Source organism: Balaenoptera acutorostrata, chromosome 18, assembly GCF_949987535.1.
Source record: "Balaenoptera acutorostrata chromosome 18, mBalAcu1.1, whole genome shotgun sequence".
Classification (NCBI taxonomy): domain Eukaryota; kingdom Metazoa; phylum Chordata; class Mammalia; order Artiodactyla; family Balaenopteridae; genus Balaenoptera; species Balaenoptera acutorostrata.
This window is the reverse complement of record NC_080081.1, coordinates 39331915-39352236: the sequence shown is the minus strand read 5'-3', so window position 1 is coordinate 39352236 and position 20322 is coordinate 39331915. Positions and strand designations below refer to the sequence as shown.

The following is a 20322-nucleotide window of genomic DNA, read 5'->3' as shown; positions in this document are numbered from 1 at the left end:
ATGCTGTTCCATGCAGCCCTGAAAGACAAACAAAAGAACAAACACACCCCGGTGACTTAAACCCTGGAGCCAAAGAAGCTCTCCAGGTTTCCAAATGCCTCTCTGATCCTCCCAGTAAATATAAAAGCTGCTTTCTTCAGTAAGTGAAAACAATCATAACTGTCTTTCCTCAAGTCTTGTTGAACCTCTGGGGATAGAGGAAAGATAGAATATAGAAACGTGCACCAAAAGTGTGCACAGATGGGTTTGATTTACACAATATGGTCTGCTACAACCTGTAGATTAGATAATGGGTTTTCTTAGTTATAGTTTATGTTTCCAGCAGAAGGCCTTCTAACTTCTTTAAATGGTGTCTCTATAAAGTTCTGTTTCCCTAAAGGATAACTGACCAAAAAATGCTCTTACTGAATTGCATCATAGTTTTTGTACAACTTTATCTATGAATACATATAATCATAAATGTTATCACATGTATAGGCACATTGTAATAAAATTCATAAATCACATCTATTTTCATTTTATTGATATAGGCTAAGGGAAAATGCAACTATATCCATAAGACAGTGATCTCAAAGCCCATGTTCTTCAGTTGAGCAGGTCAATTTCAAGAGTAAAATCTAATTGTAAAAATTTATAAGAAATTTTGGTATTAAAACTAACAAGGCAGTTTATATCTTATGATTTACTAATGAAGTTTAATTTTAAGCAGCAGTGGAAAAAACCTGCACCTTATATTTATCATACCAATTTATATGCAACTTTGTGAGATTTCTGATTTTACTGATAATAATTTTCTGACTTTAGTCACTTTTTTGTGTCAGCAAAGCTATACTAGTATTAATATAAAAGACAATATTTTCTGTCATAAATACTCAGCCTTCTTATTCCTATCTTCTAAACATTTTTCTAAATCTTTATTGAACCTAAAAATGGGAAGCAAATGTAGGTTTTTTTAAAATAAAGTTTTGGGGACATTTTTTTGACAATGCTGTTACTTAAGAAATCATAAACAATTTTAGTAAAAGTATTTTTCAATTGGCAAGGGAGGTATAATTCCTCACGTGATCATGTATGGTAATGTTGATTCTATTTTCCTAACATAAAATAATTCCCTGTTAATTTCAGTAAGGTATTTATCTATAAAGAAATTCTTCTTTTAATGAAATAATTTCAATAACGTTTGAAAAGAGGGAAAAAGCAGTGAGTTGTCCTGGAAATCTTTGACTTTACCAGTGAACAAGTGTCTGGGAAATTGTCTTCACCTTTTCACTTTTACAGTATCTTTCACTGTATGGGAATAATTCCATCTAAAATAAAAGAAAAAATGATAGATCTTAATTGAAAACATTCACTTATATGTAAGGTTTTGGATTTGATCGTCCATTGTTATTTGTGCATCCTTTATGTATCAATCATTGTAGTGCTGACCATGAAACCTCCTCGGATGATGGGAACGTTCTATGTCTACACTGTCGGCAACAGTAGCCACTAGCCACATGTGACTATTGAGTAGCTGAAATGTGGCATGTGACTGAGGAAATATTTTTCTTATCTTATTTGCTTTTAATTAATTTAAACTAAATTGTCACATATGGCTAGGATCTACTTTATTGGACAGCATAGCAAATCAGGGCAATAGAGATACAGCCTTGCTGTAAACAAAGAAACTAGCCTCATAAAGCTTATTTCTCATTAGTTATAAATATGAATACAGTTAAAAATAAATAAATGTACAATATAAGTAATATTAAGTGTTGCCAAAAAATAATAAATGAAAGTATAGAGAGCATTGGAGGAGGAGTACTGAACAGAGATGTGAATGAAATGAAGGAAAACGCCATATGACAATGGGATAAAGAATGTTCCAGGTACATTTAAGGAATTTAGCAAGAGCAAAAGGGGTTACTAAACTAATACTTTGAGGAAAAAGTAAGGTTCAAGAGACACGGGTGATTTTTTTTTTTTTTTTTTTTTTTACGGGTGATGTTTTAATTTATCTACATAAATAGAATTAGTGAGTGTAAACTAATCCACTAAACAAATACTCTTAATAGAACTCTTAATACTCTTAATTACTCTTAAAAGTAATACAACTTTAGATACTGTCACAAAGGCACATCAAACATTTATGACACCCTTGACATTAACATTTATCAATTAAAAGCTTATTTGCAAATCTAATTTTGTAAGGCTTAAAATATCAATAAAGTTTTGTGGAAGTCCTCTTGAAATTAATATGCAAAGTATCTTGGAAATTCTACTCAAAATTCCTGATTGTACAGATAAAGAGCCTGAGACATCAAGGTATTACCTGATTCTCATCACTAGGCCCTTTGACATCCAGCCCTGTTGCTTCCTGCGTGATGGTGCTATGCCTGGTATCTCTAATACATCAAATGTTAGATAGGCAGAAAATAAGACAGGCAAAGACACTGCTTGTGAACACAATAGCAATGTTTATTAAGTTAGTGAGTTAATGGATGAATGGTAGTAGGGCTGATTTTTACTTTCCTCAAATTTAAAACTACCAGATTTCTTTATGGCAAGTTCACCTAGTTATTGATACTTTAAATTTGGAAGAAATGTTTTATTTTGTTGTGTCTGTAGTGAATTCAATATCAAGGGAGATCTGAGCAATTAATGGATCCTTTTGAGAAAGATGCACTAGCAAATCAAATAATGCAGTTTCCAAGAAAGAACTTTGGATTTCTATTTTGAGAACACTGAATCCAACATACTGAGTGGTCAGAATCCAGTAAAAAGCTGTTAATGTAAAATTAGTAATTCAATTATAGATAAGTGCTCAAATGCATTAAATAATATAGATTCATCAAAAACATTTTCCTTAATATGAATAGTTTTTCTATTTATAACTCAAACTCTTCTGCAATTTTAAATGATATATTTTATACCATAGCAAAACACTTTTTTTCTACCTTCTAGTTAGAATAAACATTGCTTTTTCAGTGTTCTATGTCCCTTAAATTCTTGATCCTTCCCAGTAGTAATATTTTAAAATGTCAAATGAAGGCTAATTTTTCATTTAACCTTCTTGTAGATAAGTAGAAGATGGGGAAAAAAGTCAAATTGGTAATTTCTACTTTCTCTCCTATTGAAGAATACTAAGGAATGGTTGCACAACAAGTTCTCAAGGCTTTGTCCCCATGTTACTCATATGTGATTTCTTAAGCCTGAATCTCCCAAAGCAATGAAATATGTTTTTGATGCTTTAATATCCACTAATACTTTGGTGAATACTCTAAAAATACTCTCTTTTAGGAAAATAATTCATTCTTTGAGCTTGTAATCTTTACTATGAGCTAAATCTCAATTCCATAAGTAAAACAAATATATACTTAACACATTATATAACTACTTTATTTCTCTGTCTAGAATGTAAACTCCTTAGAAAACGTACATTCCTTGAAAAATATAAATTCCTTGAAAACAGGGAGGAAGTGTTGCTCATTTTATTGTTCCAGATTCTAGTATATAACAAGCTTTCAATAAATACTTAATAAGTATTTGAATGAATCTGAAGAATTTCTCTATGCAATCTACTACTTTGTTCTTGTCCTCTTCTGCTCACAATCTTGAACTCTTGAATTGCTTCCACTGGCCAAAACTATTTCCAATATTTTGAAAGAAAACAATACATCATCTTACATAATGTTAGGGACATATCCCCACACTTTAGTTTGAAAACGCTGGAACAATGGGAACACCTAGAAAGTTCTTGCAGGCTCACTATAATCTAATGTCAGTCTGACACTTTGGCATATCTCTAACCACTTTTCTGCACAAATCTCTGCCTGATCAAACTAGCTGCACTCTTACCAGGACCTGCCTTATATTCTTCTGAATGCTATTACCTCTCCTACCAGCCCTGCCTCAGGCCTTCTCCCTCTTTTTCCTTCTCTGCTAATTCTCCTTCAAGAAACTATATGAAAGAAAGAAATCTGAATTGAATCAGAAACAAGAGGTCTTACTGGAATTAAACCACCTGCTCTCCATGTGACCCTAGCAAGTCACTTTACTACTTTGATTTCTTACTGGTAGAAACTGGGGTAACTCAGTCTATAATTAAAAGGATTGCTGAAAGACTCAGAAGGGGTTCATGCAGGTCTTAGTACATATTAAGAATATATATTCTTCTTCTACCAAGAATTCCATCATTCAACCTTGTTTTTGTCAATGAAAAGATGTGGAAAAAATATCTGACCATTCAAACCCATAATGTTTTTGTGAACAATTGAGAGAAAAAATATTTAAAGTGATATGAAAAGTTACTATTGATTTAAACTTTGGGACACTTTTGTTGAGCTTCAGTCTCTTTTGTGAAGGTTTCCTGACCATCCCAGTCATAAATAAAAGTTTACTTACCTATAGTATATGTTGGCTACATGTATATTTCCTAATATTATAAATATAAATCCAGGGATTTACATGTGTTTTTATAATATATCTTTAGGATCCTGGATTCCAAATGACAACAACATACTCAGTCTGACTTAGTAAAAATGAATTCAAAACTAGAGGGGAAGGGTTAGAAATGTACCAGAAAGGTCCTGGGCTAGCTCATGAAATGGAAGGAAAGCTGATTAGGCATTGGTGGCTAAACTCAGAAAAGTAGAATTCATCAGAGTGAAGCAGATTGCTCAGGAGATGTCATTTACAATAATATAGATAAACTATAAGATGGATAGTCCTTTATTTTTGCGTACAAAGCTGCAACTTTTAAAATCACTCAATTTAAATTCCCTGTTCATTGAGTTATTGCCAGAAGCATACATAACTTCCATGTGTTTTGTAAAGAATGTTTATGTAAGATTCTAACATCTTTCATCAGGTAGCTGGAAGGGAAGATTTCTTAACAGGAACCATCCTCACTGCCCAATTCTGTGGAGAGTTCCTTCCTCAAGCTGCTCCTTTCCCAATTTATCAACAGCCATGTTGCTTTTGTAAAAAGTAAAGAGATATACTGAAAATATGTACATGAAAACCCAATTACAGCGTAATTACTGAGCCCATATATGTCTGACTAAAGTCACATTTGTTTGTAATCAAACATACATCCAGTGACATGCCAGATTCAGACTATTTCTAGGATAAATTCCTTCAGTCTAGTGAAATAAAGAAGTCTGATAAGGTAAGCCCCCACCGAAGTGGTTGTTATCATAAGAACTTCCCTCTCCTTGAGGCTTTAGTTCTTGGTCAACTATATGTAAGGAATCACGCTATCTGCTATAGGAGATTAAAAACACACCCAACGCAAAAGAAACAGAAAATAAATGAAAGCCTCTGGCACACTTCCCTTATAAATTTGTCATTTCCATTCACACATTTTGTGTGTGTGTGTAGTAATTCAGCTATTTTTCCTCTATACAGTTTTCACTATATTTAATATAAGAAAAAATCAATGCAGAAAAGTAAGCAGGGTATCTCAGATCTGGTTTGATGTTGAATAGAGTTAAGAAATGAAAATGAATCCCTGTATATTACCTATCTGTTAAACTCTGAAATATGAGCTTTTCCAAAAGATATAAATCATAAAAATAAATAACCTTTCATGCAAAGACTATATTACTATATATTACCTTGAATATATATTCTCAGTTCACTTCCTTATAAGTGGGAAAAATACTTTAATTACAAGTAATGATTAAAGAGAAAGCCTACAGTTATGGGTTTATGGAAGTTTCAAAGAAAGGTTGTTGTGATTTTTCAGTTTCATAGTCTCTTTTAATCCCCATGGCAATAACCCTTTACTATGTCCATATTTCTATGGAAGTGACACCAGTTTTAAATATTTCTGCTAAATCAGATTTTATTGTACAAACATTTAATTTTAGTATCACTAGTAAGTTAGACATGCACACATAGGAACAAGAAACAATGTAACTTCCCAATTTTGTACATTTAGATTATTTCAGTTATTTTCTGCCATATAACACAGGATGAATTTTTTTTAAAGCTGATTTGACAGAATACTTTTTTAAAATTAATATTTATTTATTTATTTGGCTGTGCCGGGTCTTAGTTGCAGCACGTGGTACCTTCCTTGCGGCATGCAAGCCCAGGTTTGATCCCTGGTCAGGGAACCTGCGTGTTGCAACTAAGAGCCCACATGCCACAAGTAAAGATTCTGCATGCCACAACTAAAGATCCTGCATGACAGAATACTTTTAAGCAAAAATAGTTGTTAAAGTTAAGTTGAAAGGAAAGCTTTGTTTTGGAAGTTTTAGCAATACTATTTATCAAACACTTTATCATACTTTCCAGGCAATATTCTAAACTCTTTCAAATATTAATTCTTTGATTATTGCACTCATATAAGCACTATAGAGACGTTAACACATTTACTATTTCTTTGTTTCACAAATGTTGAGACACTCACAAAATCACTGGCTTCAAATTAAAACATAGGGGACAAAGACAAAAATTCAATAGTGACCACTGAAGACTAAAATAAGCTTTGTAATTCCACCTTCATCTCCATTATCTTTACGAACTCCACCCTTCATAGGTATGATGACTCTTCAATGAACTATTCCTCTGTTATTAACCATGTCTGCTCATCTCTTCATATTACCTGTTTAATAATCATTCAATGATAAAATCATTTAAATATTTGCTCAAAAATTACAACTGAGGAACTAAACTTGCTACCAAGAATGCAGGAATGGTATCTTAAGAAAAAAACATAAAATTTGGACCATTTGCTGTTTTGCAATATATATTATTACACTTCTCAAATAAAATAGTATTAATATTTATCATTTTATTAGATTATTACCCTTTAAAACTTGAAGTTTTTATTTTCTAGTGATCTCTATAAATAATTTCAAGGAAATAGTAAGTATTTTGTTTCCATTCATTTAATTTACTGTGGGAAAATTGGTAAGTTTTCTGGTTCTGAAACTTTCTGACAAGAGTGACACAGTTGAAAACACTCAGCAATTAAAGTGTATGCTGAAATTTAGAAAAAACAAAATGTTTCAAAAGCATAATGAAGAAACACCATTAATATAAAGAAGGAAATGTCTACCAAGAGAGCCAGTTGTAATTACAACAATGGGTGTGATATATGCCTCAATTAAATTGCCAGTTTGAGAGTGGACACCGGGATCATTTGTGTCAACTGAGAAATATCCATAACAGGAGGTCATCAGAGCTGAGCCCAAACCACTGACAAAAATGAAAATGCAGTAAATACAGTTTCACTGGGAAAATTAATATTGTTAGTTTACACACATTTCAAGAGTTTTAAAAGTAATTAATTCACCTACTATTTAGTAGGTAATCTATTATTTAATAGGTAATGAAGGTTGCAAACACCAGTTTTCGGTGCAATAATCATTTGTCACTCTCATGAAAAGTCACTGGATTTTATCAAATATTTTTGAGAAAAATAAGAATCAATGCCAATTAGGAAAGCTTTTGGGGAAATGATTCATGTTCATGGGGATAAAGGTAGATGTTACTACATTTTCACAGTATTAATATTTGTAATGATATTGAACGATGTATTCATTTTTAAGCAGTATAAAACATGATCACTAAAAAGCAAAATACAAGAGATTTCATATGGTATAATTCCATACATATAAAATGTCCAGAGAAAAAAGTAAATTTAGTGGTTGCCTGGGGGCAAATTTGGGGAGCTAGAGGTCAACAGTAAATAGGCACAAGGGATCTTCACTGAGGTGATGCAAATGTTCCCAAACTACAGTGATAGTTGAACAACTTGCTAAATTTACTAAAAATTGTGGAATTGCACACTTAAAATGAATTAGTTAAATAATATCTAAAATATGCCTCAACAAAGTTGTAAAAAAATAGTCACTAACCTTTAAAGGTGAAGTTTAAGTTTACAACTTAAACTAGTGGTTTGCTGTGAAGTTGAAACAAATGTTTTGGATACGTTACTTATTGTCTATGAAACAGTTTCCTCATCAATGAAATGAGGATGAGAACAACTTTACTTCATAGGGTGATTTTGAGGGTTAAAAAAAAAATCCATGAATAAAGGCATGTGTGAAGTATTTAATGCATAATAATTACTAGGTATAGTAGCTCTGGGTACTGATATGGATTCACCAAAAACAAAGAGGTATCTTAACCGGAGGAAAACAAAAAACCTGTCCTTAATAGACTGGTAGAGAATGGTAGTCAGAAAGTGAAACGGTTTGTATTAATTAGAATTCTCATCCAGGACACCTTACCACTCAGTGGTAACTAATCTCATCTCAAATTCTGGCAAAAGATTCACAAGAAAGAAGGAAAGGAAGGAGGGAGTGAAGGAGGAAGGAAGGGAGGGAGGGAGGAAGGAAGCCTTACTAATTCACCAAGTTTGAAATGTCTTTGATCTTGAGTTAGAGAAAAATACAAATAATGAAAATGTAGTGTGCAAAGTATCTCTGCATATATGACGAATACTATTAAAATATTATAAATAAACAACATTTAAAGTTTTGTGCATATTTTCAAAGAATTCTGGGCAAGTACATTTTGATGTATGCTTATGTAAGGTTTCATTTCATTGTCTTTAAAATACTTTTGTCTCTTTTTCAAATCAATCTTGATTCTTGGGACAAGTGGTAGAAGATTAAAAAAAATTCTAGCTGAGCCATGTAGGAGCTGTGTGACCTTGAAAAACGTTGAAACACTGAGCTTTAATTTTCTTAGAAATGGGGATAGAAATCAAATTTAAACTTTTTTGTGGCACTCAAACACACAATCTTATGTGAAATTAATTTATCAATTTATATGGCTATTGACAAAAAAAATCATGTTTCTATTATTCTCTTTGTAAGGAGAAAGGAGACGTCAGGCAAAGTCTAGGTTGGAAACATGAGGGTGAACAGGAAATTAAACCTGTATTATGTCACTCCACAGGGATTATCTGTGCACCTGACAGCACCAAAAGGACAGTAGACAAACTATAAAAAAGAAATCAAACTTAACAAATAGTGAGAACTGCATACATCAAGTTTAAATTTAAAGCTGTCCTATTTCACTTGGCTGGCTCTGAGTGCTTATGTTCATGCCTGCTAACAGCATCAATTATATATATTCTGCAGAGAGCATTTCATTAAAGTGATCAATGTTTTCATTCCTATGGCAAAACGTGTGTTTTAATGTGTTATTTTTCTACTGTACAAGATGAGGAAGCAGAAATATTTCTGGATTTTAACCATTATCATAAGAGGAAGTGGTTCCAAAGAGAGTTCATTTTCTAAAACAATAGCTAGTGCTGAGAAAAGAGTATTAAATTCCTTTCACTTGAAATACTTCAAACTTTTTCAAAGAATATTTTGTAGGAGTTGCATAAAGAGTCAAATAATTTATATAAATTTGGTTATTACCCAGGGCCACAGGCCCCTGGAAGATTTCATAGATGGGCTCACAGAGTCTATGGAAACCTTGAACAATTTGCAATTCTTAAAAAATATATGTGGGTATATGAATTTTTCTGGAGAGTGCACCTATACCTTTTAAATGATGCTCAAAGTAGTCCAGAATACAAATGTTTAAGCACTGTTGGTTTTGAAGTGAAATATTTAAAGTAACAAATATATTTCTGTTATATTAATAACCATTTATATGCTTAAGGCTATCGCACATTTCCAAAATGATTAAAATAAGTAATTGCCAAAAGGCACAAAATTACATGCATGCATTTAATACATATATTTAAGAATAGCTTCTTAAATGTAGCAATTAATAGTTATGATTTATAAATGGATTAATTCTAACACTGTTAATTTTCTATGTAAGACAAGAGGTAATTATGTAAAGAAAGTCACAAATGATTATCAAAACAAAATTTTGCCAGCATTTATTGTTTTCAATATTTTAAAAATATTATTTTAAATATTTAATTTATTATTAAATATATATTTATACTTAAAGTGGCAAATAGATAATGACTTTTCTGGGCTATAAGGACATTACACTTATATATCAAGTATTATTTTGTATAACAAAGCAACAAAAAAGTTAGTTGTTATTTTCCCTATTGTATAGGGAACACACTTTGTTCTATTTTGCAAGTATGTATGTTAAGGAGAAAAATAAACAAAATAAAATAATTAAATTAACTGTAACATGCATCTTACCATATAACAAGATTAAGTGAAATTTTATTTGAGAAAGTATAAATTATAATTACTTATATACATGAAAAGAACAACTCCATCATCAGAGTCTTTGGTCATTCATTTGTCCATATTAGGCACCTACTATGAACAGGAATTCTGCCAGATTTCTTTTGAATTTTCAGTATGTTATTAAATCTCATTTGGTATACAAAACTCTCAATTTTACTCCCTCCATTCCAAAGAAACCCAGTCACCTTACAGATCATCTATGCAAAAGGTTGTAAGTGCAGCATTAGAAACACATCAAATTATGTGTAAAGTTACCACTTGGCAAAAACAAGCACCATAACATAGGTGAGCGATAAATATTTATTAAATAAATGATGTGTGGAATTGTTTTTTTCCCTGATGTAGTTTTTTTAAAGTAGTCAAAAGTTAAAATAATGATTCATTTACACTAACTGGAAAATTCTGAATTTTTTATGTATTCATAAGTAAATGGTTACTTGTACATTTTCAAAAACTAAGTGTTGTGCTCTGCTAAAGGAAATATATTTAAATATCAAAAGCAGCTATAGTAAAAATAATAACAGTCTATGATACTTAGGTTGATGAAAATATTAATTAATGATAATAATTCCAAAGATTCCACCTATTCAAAATTTTAAAACAGAAAATTGATACATTATTCAAATAATATCAAAAGTAAACTTTTGGTATTAGAATATATATTAAATTCTGATTGTATAATAGATAACTGATTATATTTAGTAAATAACAAAAATTAAATTTTTAGAGTGCAGAAGAATTAATGTTCCAATAATTCTCTATATAAATATATGTATATAAATATATTCTTCTATATACACATGCATACAGATTATAAGATATTTATATCTGTACATGTAAATATATGAACATATACCAATATACAGATACATCTCTGAGATTAGGCAGTTTATTTCTAGCCACCAAAAATAAAATTAAAAGTATACACTAAATTAGCTGGTGTTGACTATCAGAATATCTTGTTAGGCATAATATTCATTCCTTTTCTCCCCCCAGTTCTTCTCAGTTAAAAATCACTTGCTTCTTCTAAAATGTGACTAATAATACTTATTTAATCCTCCCACATATATTTAAAAAATATATGTGGGAATATGAATTTTTCTGGAGAGTGCACCTATACCTTTTAAATGATGCTCAAAGTAGTCCAGAATACAATTCTGCTTATGTCAGAATGCATTTTTTTTTTTTTTTGTTTATGCGTCTTTTTTCTTCCCTTTATTCTTTGAATTACTTGAAACAAATTAACATGCACCCGAATACATCGTTTTCTACTTCATTTATCTAATTTTTAGGTAAAAGATTCTTACAGGCTGGTTTCATCATCTCACACTTGGCTGTAGTGCTACATCCACATTTGGACAGTTGACCATTACTGCTAAGAAATCTATAGTTACTTATCACTCTAGATTTTTTTATTTTTGTACATTTTAATTTTTAAGGAACTTGTGATTATAAAAGTTGAGTGAATCCATACAACTTTTTGGTGTACTACTAATAAAAAGTTCCACTTGTTTTTAAAAACACCTTTCTGGATGTTAAGAGTTATTTCCTGAACCATTTCTTCATAAGTAGGTTTTGCTTGTTGTTAGAAATTCAGCATGCAGTGATTTTAGTATTATTATCTATATGAAGGGTAACTGGGAAAATTAAATGCAGAAAATATGTAAAGTGCATAGCAACATACTGCTCCACATTTTAGGTGCATAATAAGTGTTAATCACCTTTCTTCTTTTCAAAATGAGCTGTTGGGGACTTTATTGTTTACACTTTTATATTATATCATTAATTTCTGCTCATTTTTAAAAATTCCTTTCTTTTACTTTCTTTTCTATCTTGAATATTTGAATCTTTTTTCTATTTAGTCTTTATTTCTAATATGTACACTTAATATAAATTGCCTTTTGAGTGGAACTTGAGATTCCTTGTGCAAGTTTTGATACTTTAATCTCTGGTGCTTTTTTTTTTTTTTTTTTTCCACACACACACACTGTATTTTATTTTTACAAGAGATAAATAGACTGACACCAAGCATTGTACATGGATGACCACAACAAAAGCAACAATGATTGCAATTACCAAACATGAAACACACTTATACTATGTCATAATATTGACATTCAGTCCAGTAATCCTCCACTGTAACAGCTCCTTTACTTTGCAGTGAAAATTGATTTGTATATTCTTTGCCTCTGAGTCCTTGTGGGATTTTTTTTTTTTTTTTTTTTTTAATTCAGACAGAAAGTCACAAAAATTATACTCATCCTCATCAGTTCACTCGGTCCCATGTAATTAATTTCTTTTTTTTCATCTTGATCTTTTGTTAGCACTTTTATGAGTTCGTCAGCTTTTCATTAGAGTTCTGAAAATGCTTATAAACGTTTAAGACATTACAGGAAACGTCTAAAAAACTTATATGTTCTGGTATAATGTTATAAGTAATAATCCTAGTTATTACTTTAAAATGTATATCTCAGAAATAACTAATTTTCTTGTCAACTGCATTATTATGAACTTTCATCAAATCTTTAACCATGGTCATTTTTAAGTCTTTTGTCATTTACAGACAGTTCTGGGTGTACTCTGATGATTTTGCAAATATGTTCCTATAAAAGGGTTTCATCTTCAAGAAATTCATGGAAAAGACTCTGACAAGTACAGGTTTCTGGTAACTGACTGTACTGCTGAACTGAACAGAATGCATTTTTGAAGTGAAAGTAAGTGGTGAAAATTATTTGGATTTATTGTGTTAATGTGTTTTAATGTTTTAACAAAATATGCATTATTTATGAATAAAAATATGGGCAAAATCCTTGTAGGGAATTAAAGCTCATGAAAAAAATACAAAAGATGGGGCTTCCTTGATGGCGCAGTGGTTGAGAATCTGCCTGCCAATGCAGGGGACACAGGTTCGAGCCCTGGTCTGGGAAGATCCCACATGCCGCGGAGCAGCTGGGCCCGTGAGCGAGCCACAATCACTGAGCTTGCGCGTCTGGAGCCTGTGCTCCGCAACAAGAGAGGCCACGATGGTGAGAGGCCCGCGCACCGCGATGAAGAGTGGCCCCCGCTTGCCACAACTAGAGAAAGCCCTCGCACAGAAACGAAGACCCAACACAGCCATAAATAAATAAATAAAAATTTTTAAACAAATATGAAAGAGGAAAGGAATGGATAGAAATGCTGGATAGCATTAAAACAGTAAACAATTTCAAAGAACTAATCAAAGGGGAAAATACATATTTGGAATCACTTTTTTCTTCTCTTACAGGAAAAGAACCTTGTTATCCCTGGCTGTTTACTATTTAACTAAGATACCAACAAGCCACTTGCCCAGCTTCTGATGATTCTAAGATTTGATTACTTCAGTATTCAAAATACTTTTCATTACGTGGATGGAAAGTAAATTTTAAAAGTGTTCTGTTTTGTGTATAGCATGAAAATGTCAATGCAAGCTAAAAATATTTTCATTTAATTACATTTGCTGAATGGACCTGAGTGAACTTACGTTTTTAAGGGAAAAACATCTGCAAAAACAAAACAAAACAAAATCCGGCAAAAAGGGCAGAATGGGCTAAATCTCTCTGGGTTAAACTCAAGATAACTTTAAGACCAACAGCAATTTTGTAACATGCCTTCCACATTTATGATTAGTAAGTTTTCATCTTGGCTAATTCAAATGAATATCATTACAAAATGGTTTTCATATGAAAACTATTTGGACCTTTTAATGACAACAATTTTTTGCTTGTTTTTAATAAATACATAAATAAAATAATCAATCTGCCACTGAGAAGATTATGTGTGATAAAATTTAGTTCAACTCCTCACTTTTTATAGTTGTAAATCTAAACATAAAACACAGCAAATGCATATCTATCCCTCCCCCAGCAATGCTGAGTACATGTGTTACTCTGTGCAAATAGCCAAATGGTTGTATTCCAACAGGCTTCAAGAGTGACATTAAAAACTGTGATGATACAGGGATTGCCCCAGAATCTGATATTTCTTAGCAAAATAAGGGAGTCTATCCCTCAGTGGACTAACCTGAACCAAATGTGGATATTTATATTTACTATATTTGAGAGTCTAGCCTTACATTTTAATGGGATGTCAAAAGTAACGTATGCCAAACTTTTTTCTTAAATATCTTTGTAACTTCAGTAAACAGAGCATAAAAAAGTTTGATTAACAGACCTACATATATTTTCTCCACGTTACCTCCATGTAACTTCTTCTCTGCAGTCTAGAACACTCAGTTAAAGTGCAAATTGCTTGACATTCCAGTTTGGAAAGTGGACATAATGAGTAACTAGGGCTTTGAGGGGGAAGCCCATTTTGTGTCATTTAGCCAGGTTGCACAGGTGTGAGACATTCATCACTTAGGAGAGCAGCCTCGCGATTAAACAAGGGCTAGCTCTTCACCACACTGTATGTTTTAGCTCATCATTTTATCAATAAGATTAAATTCAGGGACTCCTTATTAGAAAATCAGAGAACAATTTCAAAAAATGTTCACAAATAAATTCAACACAAAATCTCAAAGTTGTAGAAAACAATTTCTGAAACTTTATTGTGAATTTTAAGGTACATTTAGTAAAGGATGTTTTCCTTAATATAATTAATTAAAATAAATTGGAAAGAAATGCACATACTACTTTTTTAAAGCAAGGATAAGTACAGACTTTTGAGGCCACAATATACACAATTATATGAGTGCAATAAGCTTCCAAATACATTAGGTATATATCTGTTTAAATAAATAGTAGAATACTTGTTTGACATATGTGAGTCATACTGATTACACCAAAAATGCTTTACAAAATATAGTGAAAAATGGAACGTTATACATTTGATATACAACTTTTTAAATACTTTATATATGCATTACTTAATTCAAATTATAGTGTACAGAAGTCCATTTTAATGAGGACAAGTTTTGTGTTTTTAACACTTTTCAGCAAATATAGATATTAAGATGCATCCCTACACATGTTACTAAATTCCCATTCAACTTAAATCACTAGCACAGGGAAGAAAGAATTCTACCAGTTATTAACAGTAATCATTTTATTGATAAATTATGAATATAACACACTGCAACGTTATTTTGGCTATTTAAAATCTAAACTATATCAGCTAATTCTTGAGCCAAATTTTTTTGTGTGTATATAAAAATTTAATTTGAAATTAAAATAGAAAGATATTGCTACATTGAACTTCTTATCTACTCTTCACTATACTTATTTTAAATAATACCGTTAATTATCAGTTTTCCATTGGGAAAATTTTCCCTATAATCCTTTAATAATAACGCTTGTGTACTGCCCTATTATGAATCTCAAGAGTTCATTTCACCAAGTAGCAATAGAATATACTGTACTGTGAATACTACCTACAGAATAATGGTATTATAGAAACAGGTGATGTCAAGTGTTTACATTTAAAATTATTGATACATTGTAGCACAATAAGAGAGATTATTTTAAGCCACATTTCATCATATTTAGCATACAGTTAACATGACAATTTGTTTGGATTATGTAAAAATGTGTCTATTTTGCAGAAGTAAAACTGAATATAAATTACCAGGGTTGTTGCTGTTCAATTGAAAACAAATGTTTTATTTTTTGTAGGGTTCTTTTAATAATGGAAAGTACAGAAAAGGAATTAAACATATCCACCTATCTTAGAGTAGTGAAGTGGGGAGAGGGATCATGCAATGATCATTCTCTAAAAATTATTTGGACAATAATAATTGAAAAGATGCATTTTGCACTTAAATAATGAAAAATGTGCTTATTTGAGTATGTCTACAAAAGCTTCCTGGTAATATTAGAACACAAGCATAGAATGATTAGGAGCACATTATCACTTTCTTTTTACATTTGGACTAGAAAAGCAACATAAAGAAACCTGTTGGCTGTGAACTGATATTGCCTTTTTATGTTTTCAGAATATTAGGAGATCAACATATCTAAAAGCATATCTAAAATCAAGCAAGACAAGTTAAATTCTCCTAAACCTCCCCAGTACCAATTGCCCACCATTTTAATGGAGCAGCACCACATGTCAAGCACCCAGTCAATCTCTATAACTCACCAAGTTGCCTTTTATTGGTCAGAATGAAAAGCATAGACATTTTCTATCAGAAGTCAGTTGATATAGAGGACACACACACATGCAGACTTAATCTACTTTTAGTGTAGGCCATAAACCTGTGAAGCATGAGCTTTGCCTTATTAACTTTGGCACCTTATTTTTCTGTCAGAGAGAAATGCCTTCAGAGCTATTAATGCATTTATGTTAGGAAGAAATGTGCTCACTTATGAGTAGGGGTATTACTTCTGTCCATATTTGCATTAGGGTGTGTGTGTGTTGTTAAGTTTTCAGGGTAGTAAAAGATTAAATATACCTCAAGTAACATGTGATTGCCAAAGAGTAATCTTATTTCTTGCCCTGTAAAATGAACAGGGGTTAATTAAGCAAATTGCTATGTCTTCTCAGCACTCTGTGCTTTAAAACCTTGACAGGAGCAAAGAATGATTTGTTTAACTATAAAGTATGTGGACATTCACACTCAGTGAAGACAGCTCCGGTCTCTTGACCACTCTCTCAGAATCTTAGATACTAAATAATAGAGCTTCAAATATTCTTTCTTAACTTTTTGAAGTTAAGTGAATATAAACAAGGTTTCATAAACTACAAATATCCCTAAACTGGGTAACAAATTTATTGAAAACTTAAATACAATCATCTCATTTTATCTACATCTAGAACTCCATCATTATGGTTAATAGACTTTATAATTCTATTTTACTACCATTCTGTATATCAAAACTCATCTACAATCACTTCAAATACAGTATGATGAACAAGTCTGTGATTTCCTTTTCAAATGATCATCTTAAATTTAGCATATTCCTGATCCTTTTAGTTTTAATATTACTATTTTAAGAGACAATAATTTTTTAAAAAGCTTTAAAAAGTTCTGTGAATTACTAGAATCCATTGCCTAAGTGAATGTGTAAAAGTGATACCGAGTAAGTCATTTCCGTATTGCTCTAGTTCACTTTTGCCAATCCATGCGTGGCATTCAAATACATTTTGTGATTAAAACAATAGAATGCACACAATTAAGGAAAAGAAATCCTCTTTTACTGAAGAGACATCTTAAAAAATCACACTGTCAAAAATCTAAAATTAGTACCCACATCAGAAATCTATGTAAAAGTATACTCAAGAGCTTGCCAATTTAAAGTCCTAAAACTAATTTTATTAAAGTGCAACTACAGAAAAAGTCAATTTGCAATAACAACAGTTACAAAGTTCTCAAATAACTTGAATCAATAAATATACAGTCTTAGTAGTAGAAAATATTGCCATAAATCTACTGCTATGATAGATAAGCTTCATAGCAAGAAAAAAACAACAGCTGGAGGTAGGGGAGACTTCAACATTTTATAGTTAAATGTTTTTATTAAAACTTTAGGTAAGGTATGAAAATATCTTTTCACTTCAGAGATATTTCATACAGAAATATGTATATAATAGTATATGAGACCTGCGTGTATTCATTGCATCTCATTTTCTTATTGTGGTCACAGACTAAATATACCCTTTCTGTGATTATTTTTAAGAGATAAAAGTGGTTGTAATTAAATGGACAAAATCATACACTGAATACAATACTGACTCACTCACTCAGTTGAATCAATTCTTGACATTTGTGAAAAATGAGTTATGTATTTGATGAGAAAAATTATACCAGCTTGAGTAACATAATTATTCTCCACTTCCCTTTTCATCCACTTTCTTGAAATTCTGAATGTGCAAAAGCTAGAAATTGGTGTCCATTTGCCTTTTCTACCACGTCACTGCAGAAAAACCATTACAGAATTTTCACTCCACTAGTGTAATGTTGTCTAGTTCTAATTAATCCTCTATGTCATTCCTCAGCTGTCTGGAATTGATGTATATTAATTCATAATTGTGGGAGTAGAAAACAAAGCACATGCTGGAAAGCTTCTGCTCTACTCAAGGCAGAAATTTCCAATGCTAAGACTATTAAATTTGGCTCTTGTAATGTCCATTTGGATAGAGTCTGCCTGTCACAGTCATAACCAAAAGGCATAATGTCTCTACAAATTATCAGCAACATCCAGAACGTCAATGCAAAATTAATCTAGTTTCTCACAAAGCCTGTGTGTCTAGTCCCTAGATAAAGGAGAACTGCAGCTATTTTTAAGTCATCTGGAAAGCTAAATCAACACATCATGTTAGGCACTAACATCTGCATGCCAGGGTTTTAGTTTCCAAACCCCAGCTGGGAACTCCATCACAGGACTATAGCCTATCGTGAAATCAAAACAGTTTGGCACTCTTCTACCTGAATCTGATAAAAAAGTGATTACTACAAGTATTTTTGCTTTTATGTTTGGTCTCATGAAATGTGAGTTCCATCAAAAAGTGTCATTTAAAAAAATTACTTCCTATAAATGAATCTTTAAACAAATATACAGACAAAAATTACACCTGTCATCTCTATTGCTTTCTAGCCTTGCATATGTTTTTGAGTTCAAAGTAAACTTGCCTATATGTCTTTGAGTTCATATTGAAGAATTATGCTTTTCCAATCTCTTACCTTAATAATTTAAACCAAGGAAATCCTGCCACTCTAGTTCATTGACAAATTCACAGGTGAATTTAGCTTTCTTGTATCAATGGTTGATCTAAAACCTTACCAAATTCTTGTCTAATTAACAACATAAAATCTACATTTGGTCAACATGTTCAATACTGGTCTTTAATTAGAATAATTGAAATTTTTCTGCCTACTGAAGCTTATTAGTAAGGGTCATCAAGAAAAAGCTGCCGACCCAAAATAAAGTAAGCACAATCAAAATGTAAGCAATGTGAGCTTCAAAAATATGGACTTTTGGAATTTAAAGTCAATCTGTTTGTCTCATATCAAGAGACATTTTTCGAAAGAGCAGATCCTTGTTATTCTCTAGGAATGTGGCAGAATTTATATTCTAAATAAGAATAGCATCCATGAGTAATGCAATGATCCACATGCACTACACACAGTGGACAAAAAGTTAGCATGTTGTTCCAAGAATCAGTTTCCTTTGCCAAATGGAATAGGGAAAGCTGTGCAACCAGAACTCTCAGCTATTTCGTTTTCACCTTCAAATGCACCTCAAATTAAAACTGCAATTTTCTCACTTAGGAGTTTTACCAAAATGCATCCATTATAATAATCCATGATAAACACATTTTATCTGACTATACAGCTGAAATGGTTCTCTCAGGTTCTCAGATTTAAGGGGGATCCTGAAAGTCCAACATGTGGTTGACAAGTGTTCACCATCTCTTGTTAGAGTTTTAGGCAAGGACACATTAAGAAGCCAGTAATGAAATATGGTAGATTTATAAAACTGTATGAAATTACTGGATACTTTTTGTGGTTGTAGGTGATAAAACTGGAAAAATTTTAGGGCTAAAATTTTATAAACAGTAATAAAAGCTTATTATACACGTTTCTAAATACACATGAAGATATGTCTCCTAGTGTATTACGGATAGGTTGGGAAAAGGCATATGCTGACCTTAGTGGACAAGTTTGTGCAGATGTGGACGGAGGGTGGTTGTTGCTTCTGCTCTACTGGAGAGCAGGGGATGGAATAAAATTTTTTTTTAAAAAAAAGGAAAGCATCATTCTAGTCTAGTGAAGAAGAGAGATCTTTTTATCATCATTATTGCTTGACCGCCCCCTCTTCTAGATGCCTCCTTATAAAGAGTAGTTAAAAAAAAAAAAATCACAAAATTCTCCTTCTATTTTGAAATTAGCAGAATGTTTGAAATTCACTGCCAAAATATACTGTTTGTGAAAAGTATCCAAGATGCTACTGCCTAAAACACACTAATGCTATTACTACTCTTACTATGTAATGTCCATGAATGTTCATTGTACACTGGAAAGAACCACGCATGCCTCAGGTATGACTGTATCATCAAGCCATATGCTTAGTGTCGAAATCTGTACCCTAAAGGAATTTAAAACAGAAATGTTAAATTAGACTTCAGCTTTTCTTTTTTATCTTTATACAAATAATTTATTTGGGGGCAGAAGTGACTCTTGGTGACGTGCCAC

General features: G+C 31.8%; 1 protein-coding gene across 4 annotated transcripts in view; it reads right to left on the bottom strand.

Moving 5' to 3' along the window:
• Positions 1-20322, bottom strand: part of PCDH9 (protocadherin 9) — a 979957-nt gene that overhangs the window by 935901 nt on the left and 23734 nt on the right. Inside the window, exon 3 of one of the 4 annotated variants that reach the window (XM_057532787.1) lies at positions 14746-20215. The exons of the other annotated variants lie outside the window; for them this stretch is intronic. Coding sequence (XP_057388770.1) covers positions 20183-20215 — 33 coding nt within the window. The 3' untranslated portion in view covers positions 14746-20182. Of the gene's footprint in view, positions 1-14745; positions 20216-20322 lie in introns of those variants that run through there. 4 annotated transcript variants of the gene reach the window in all.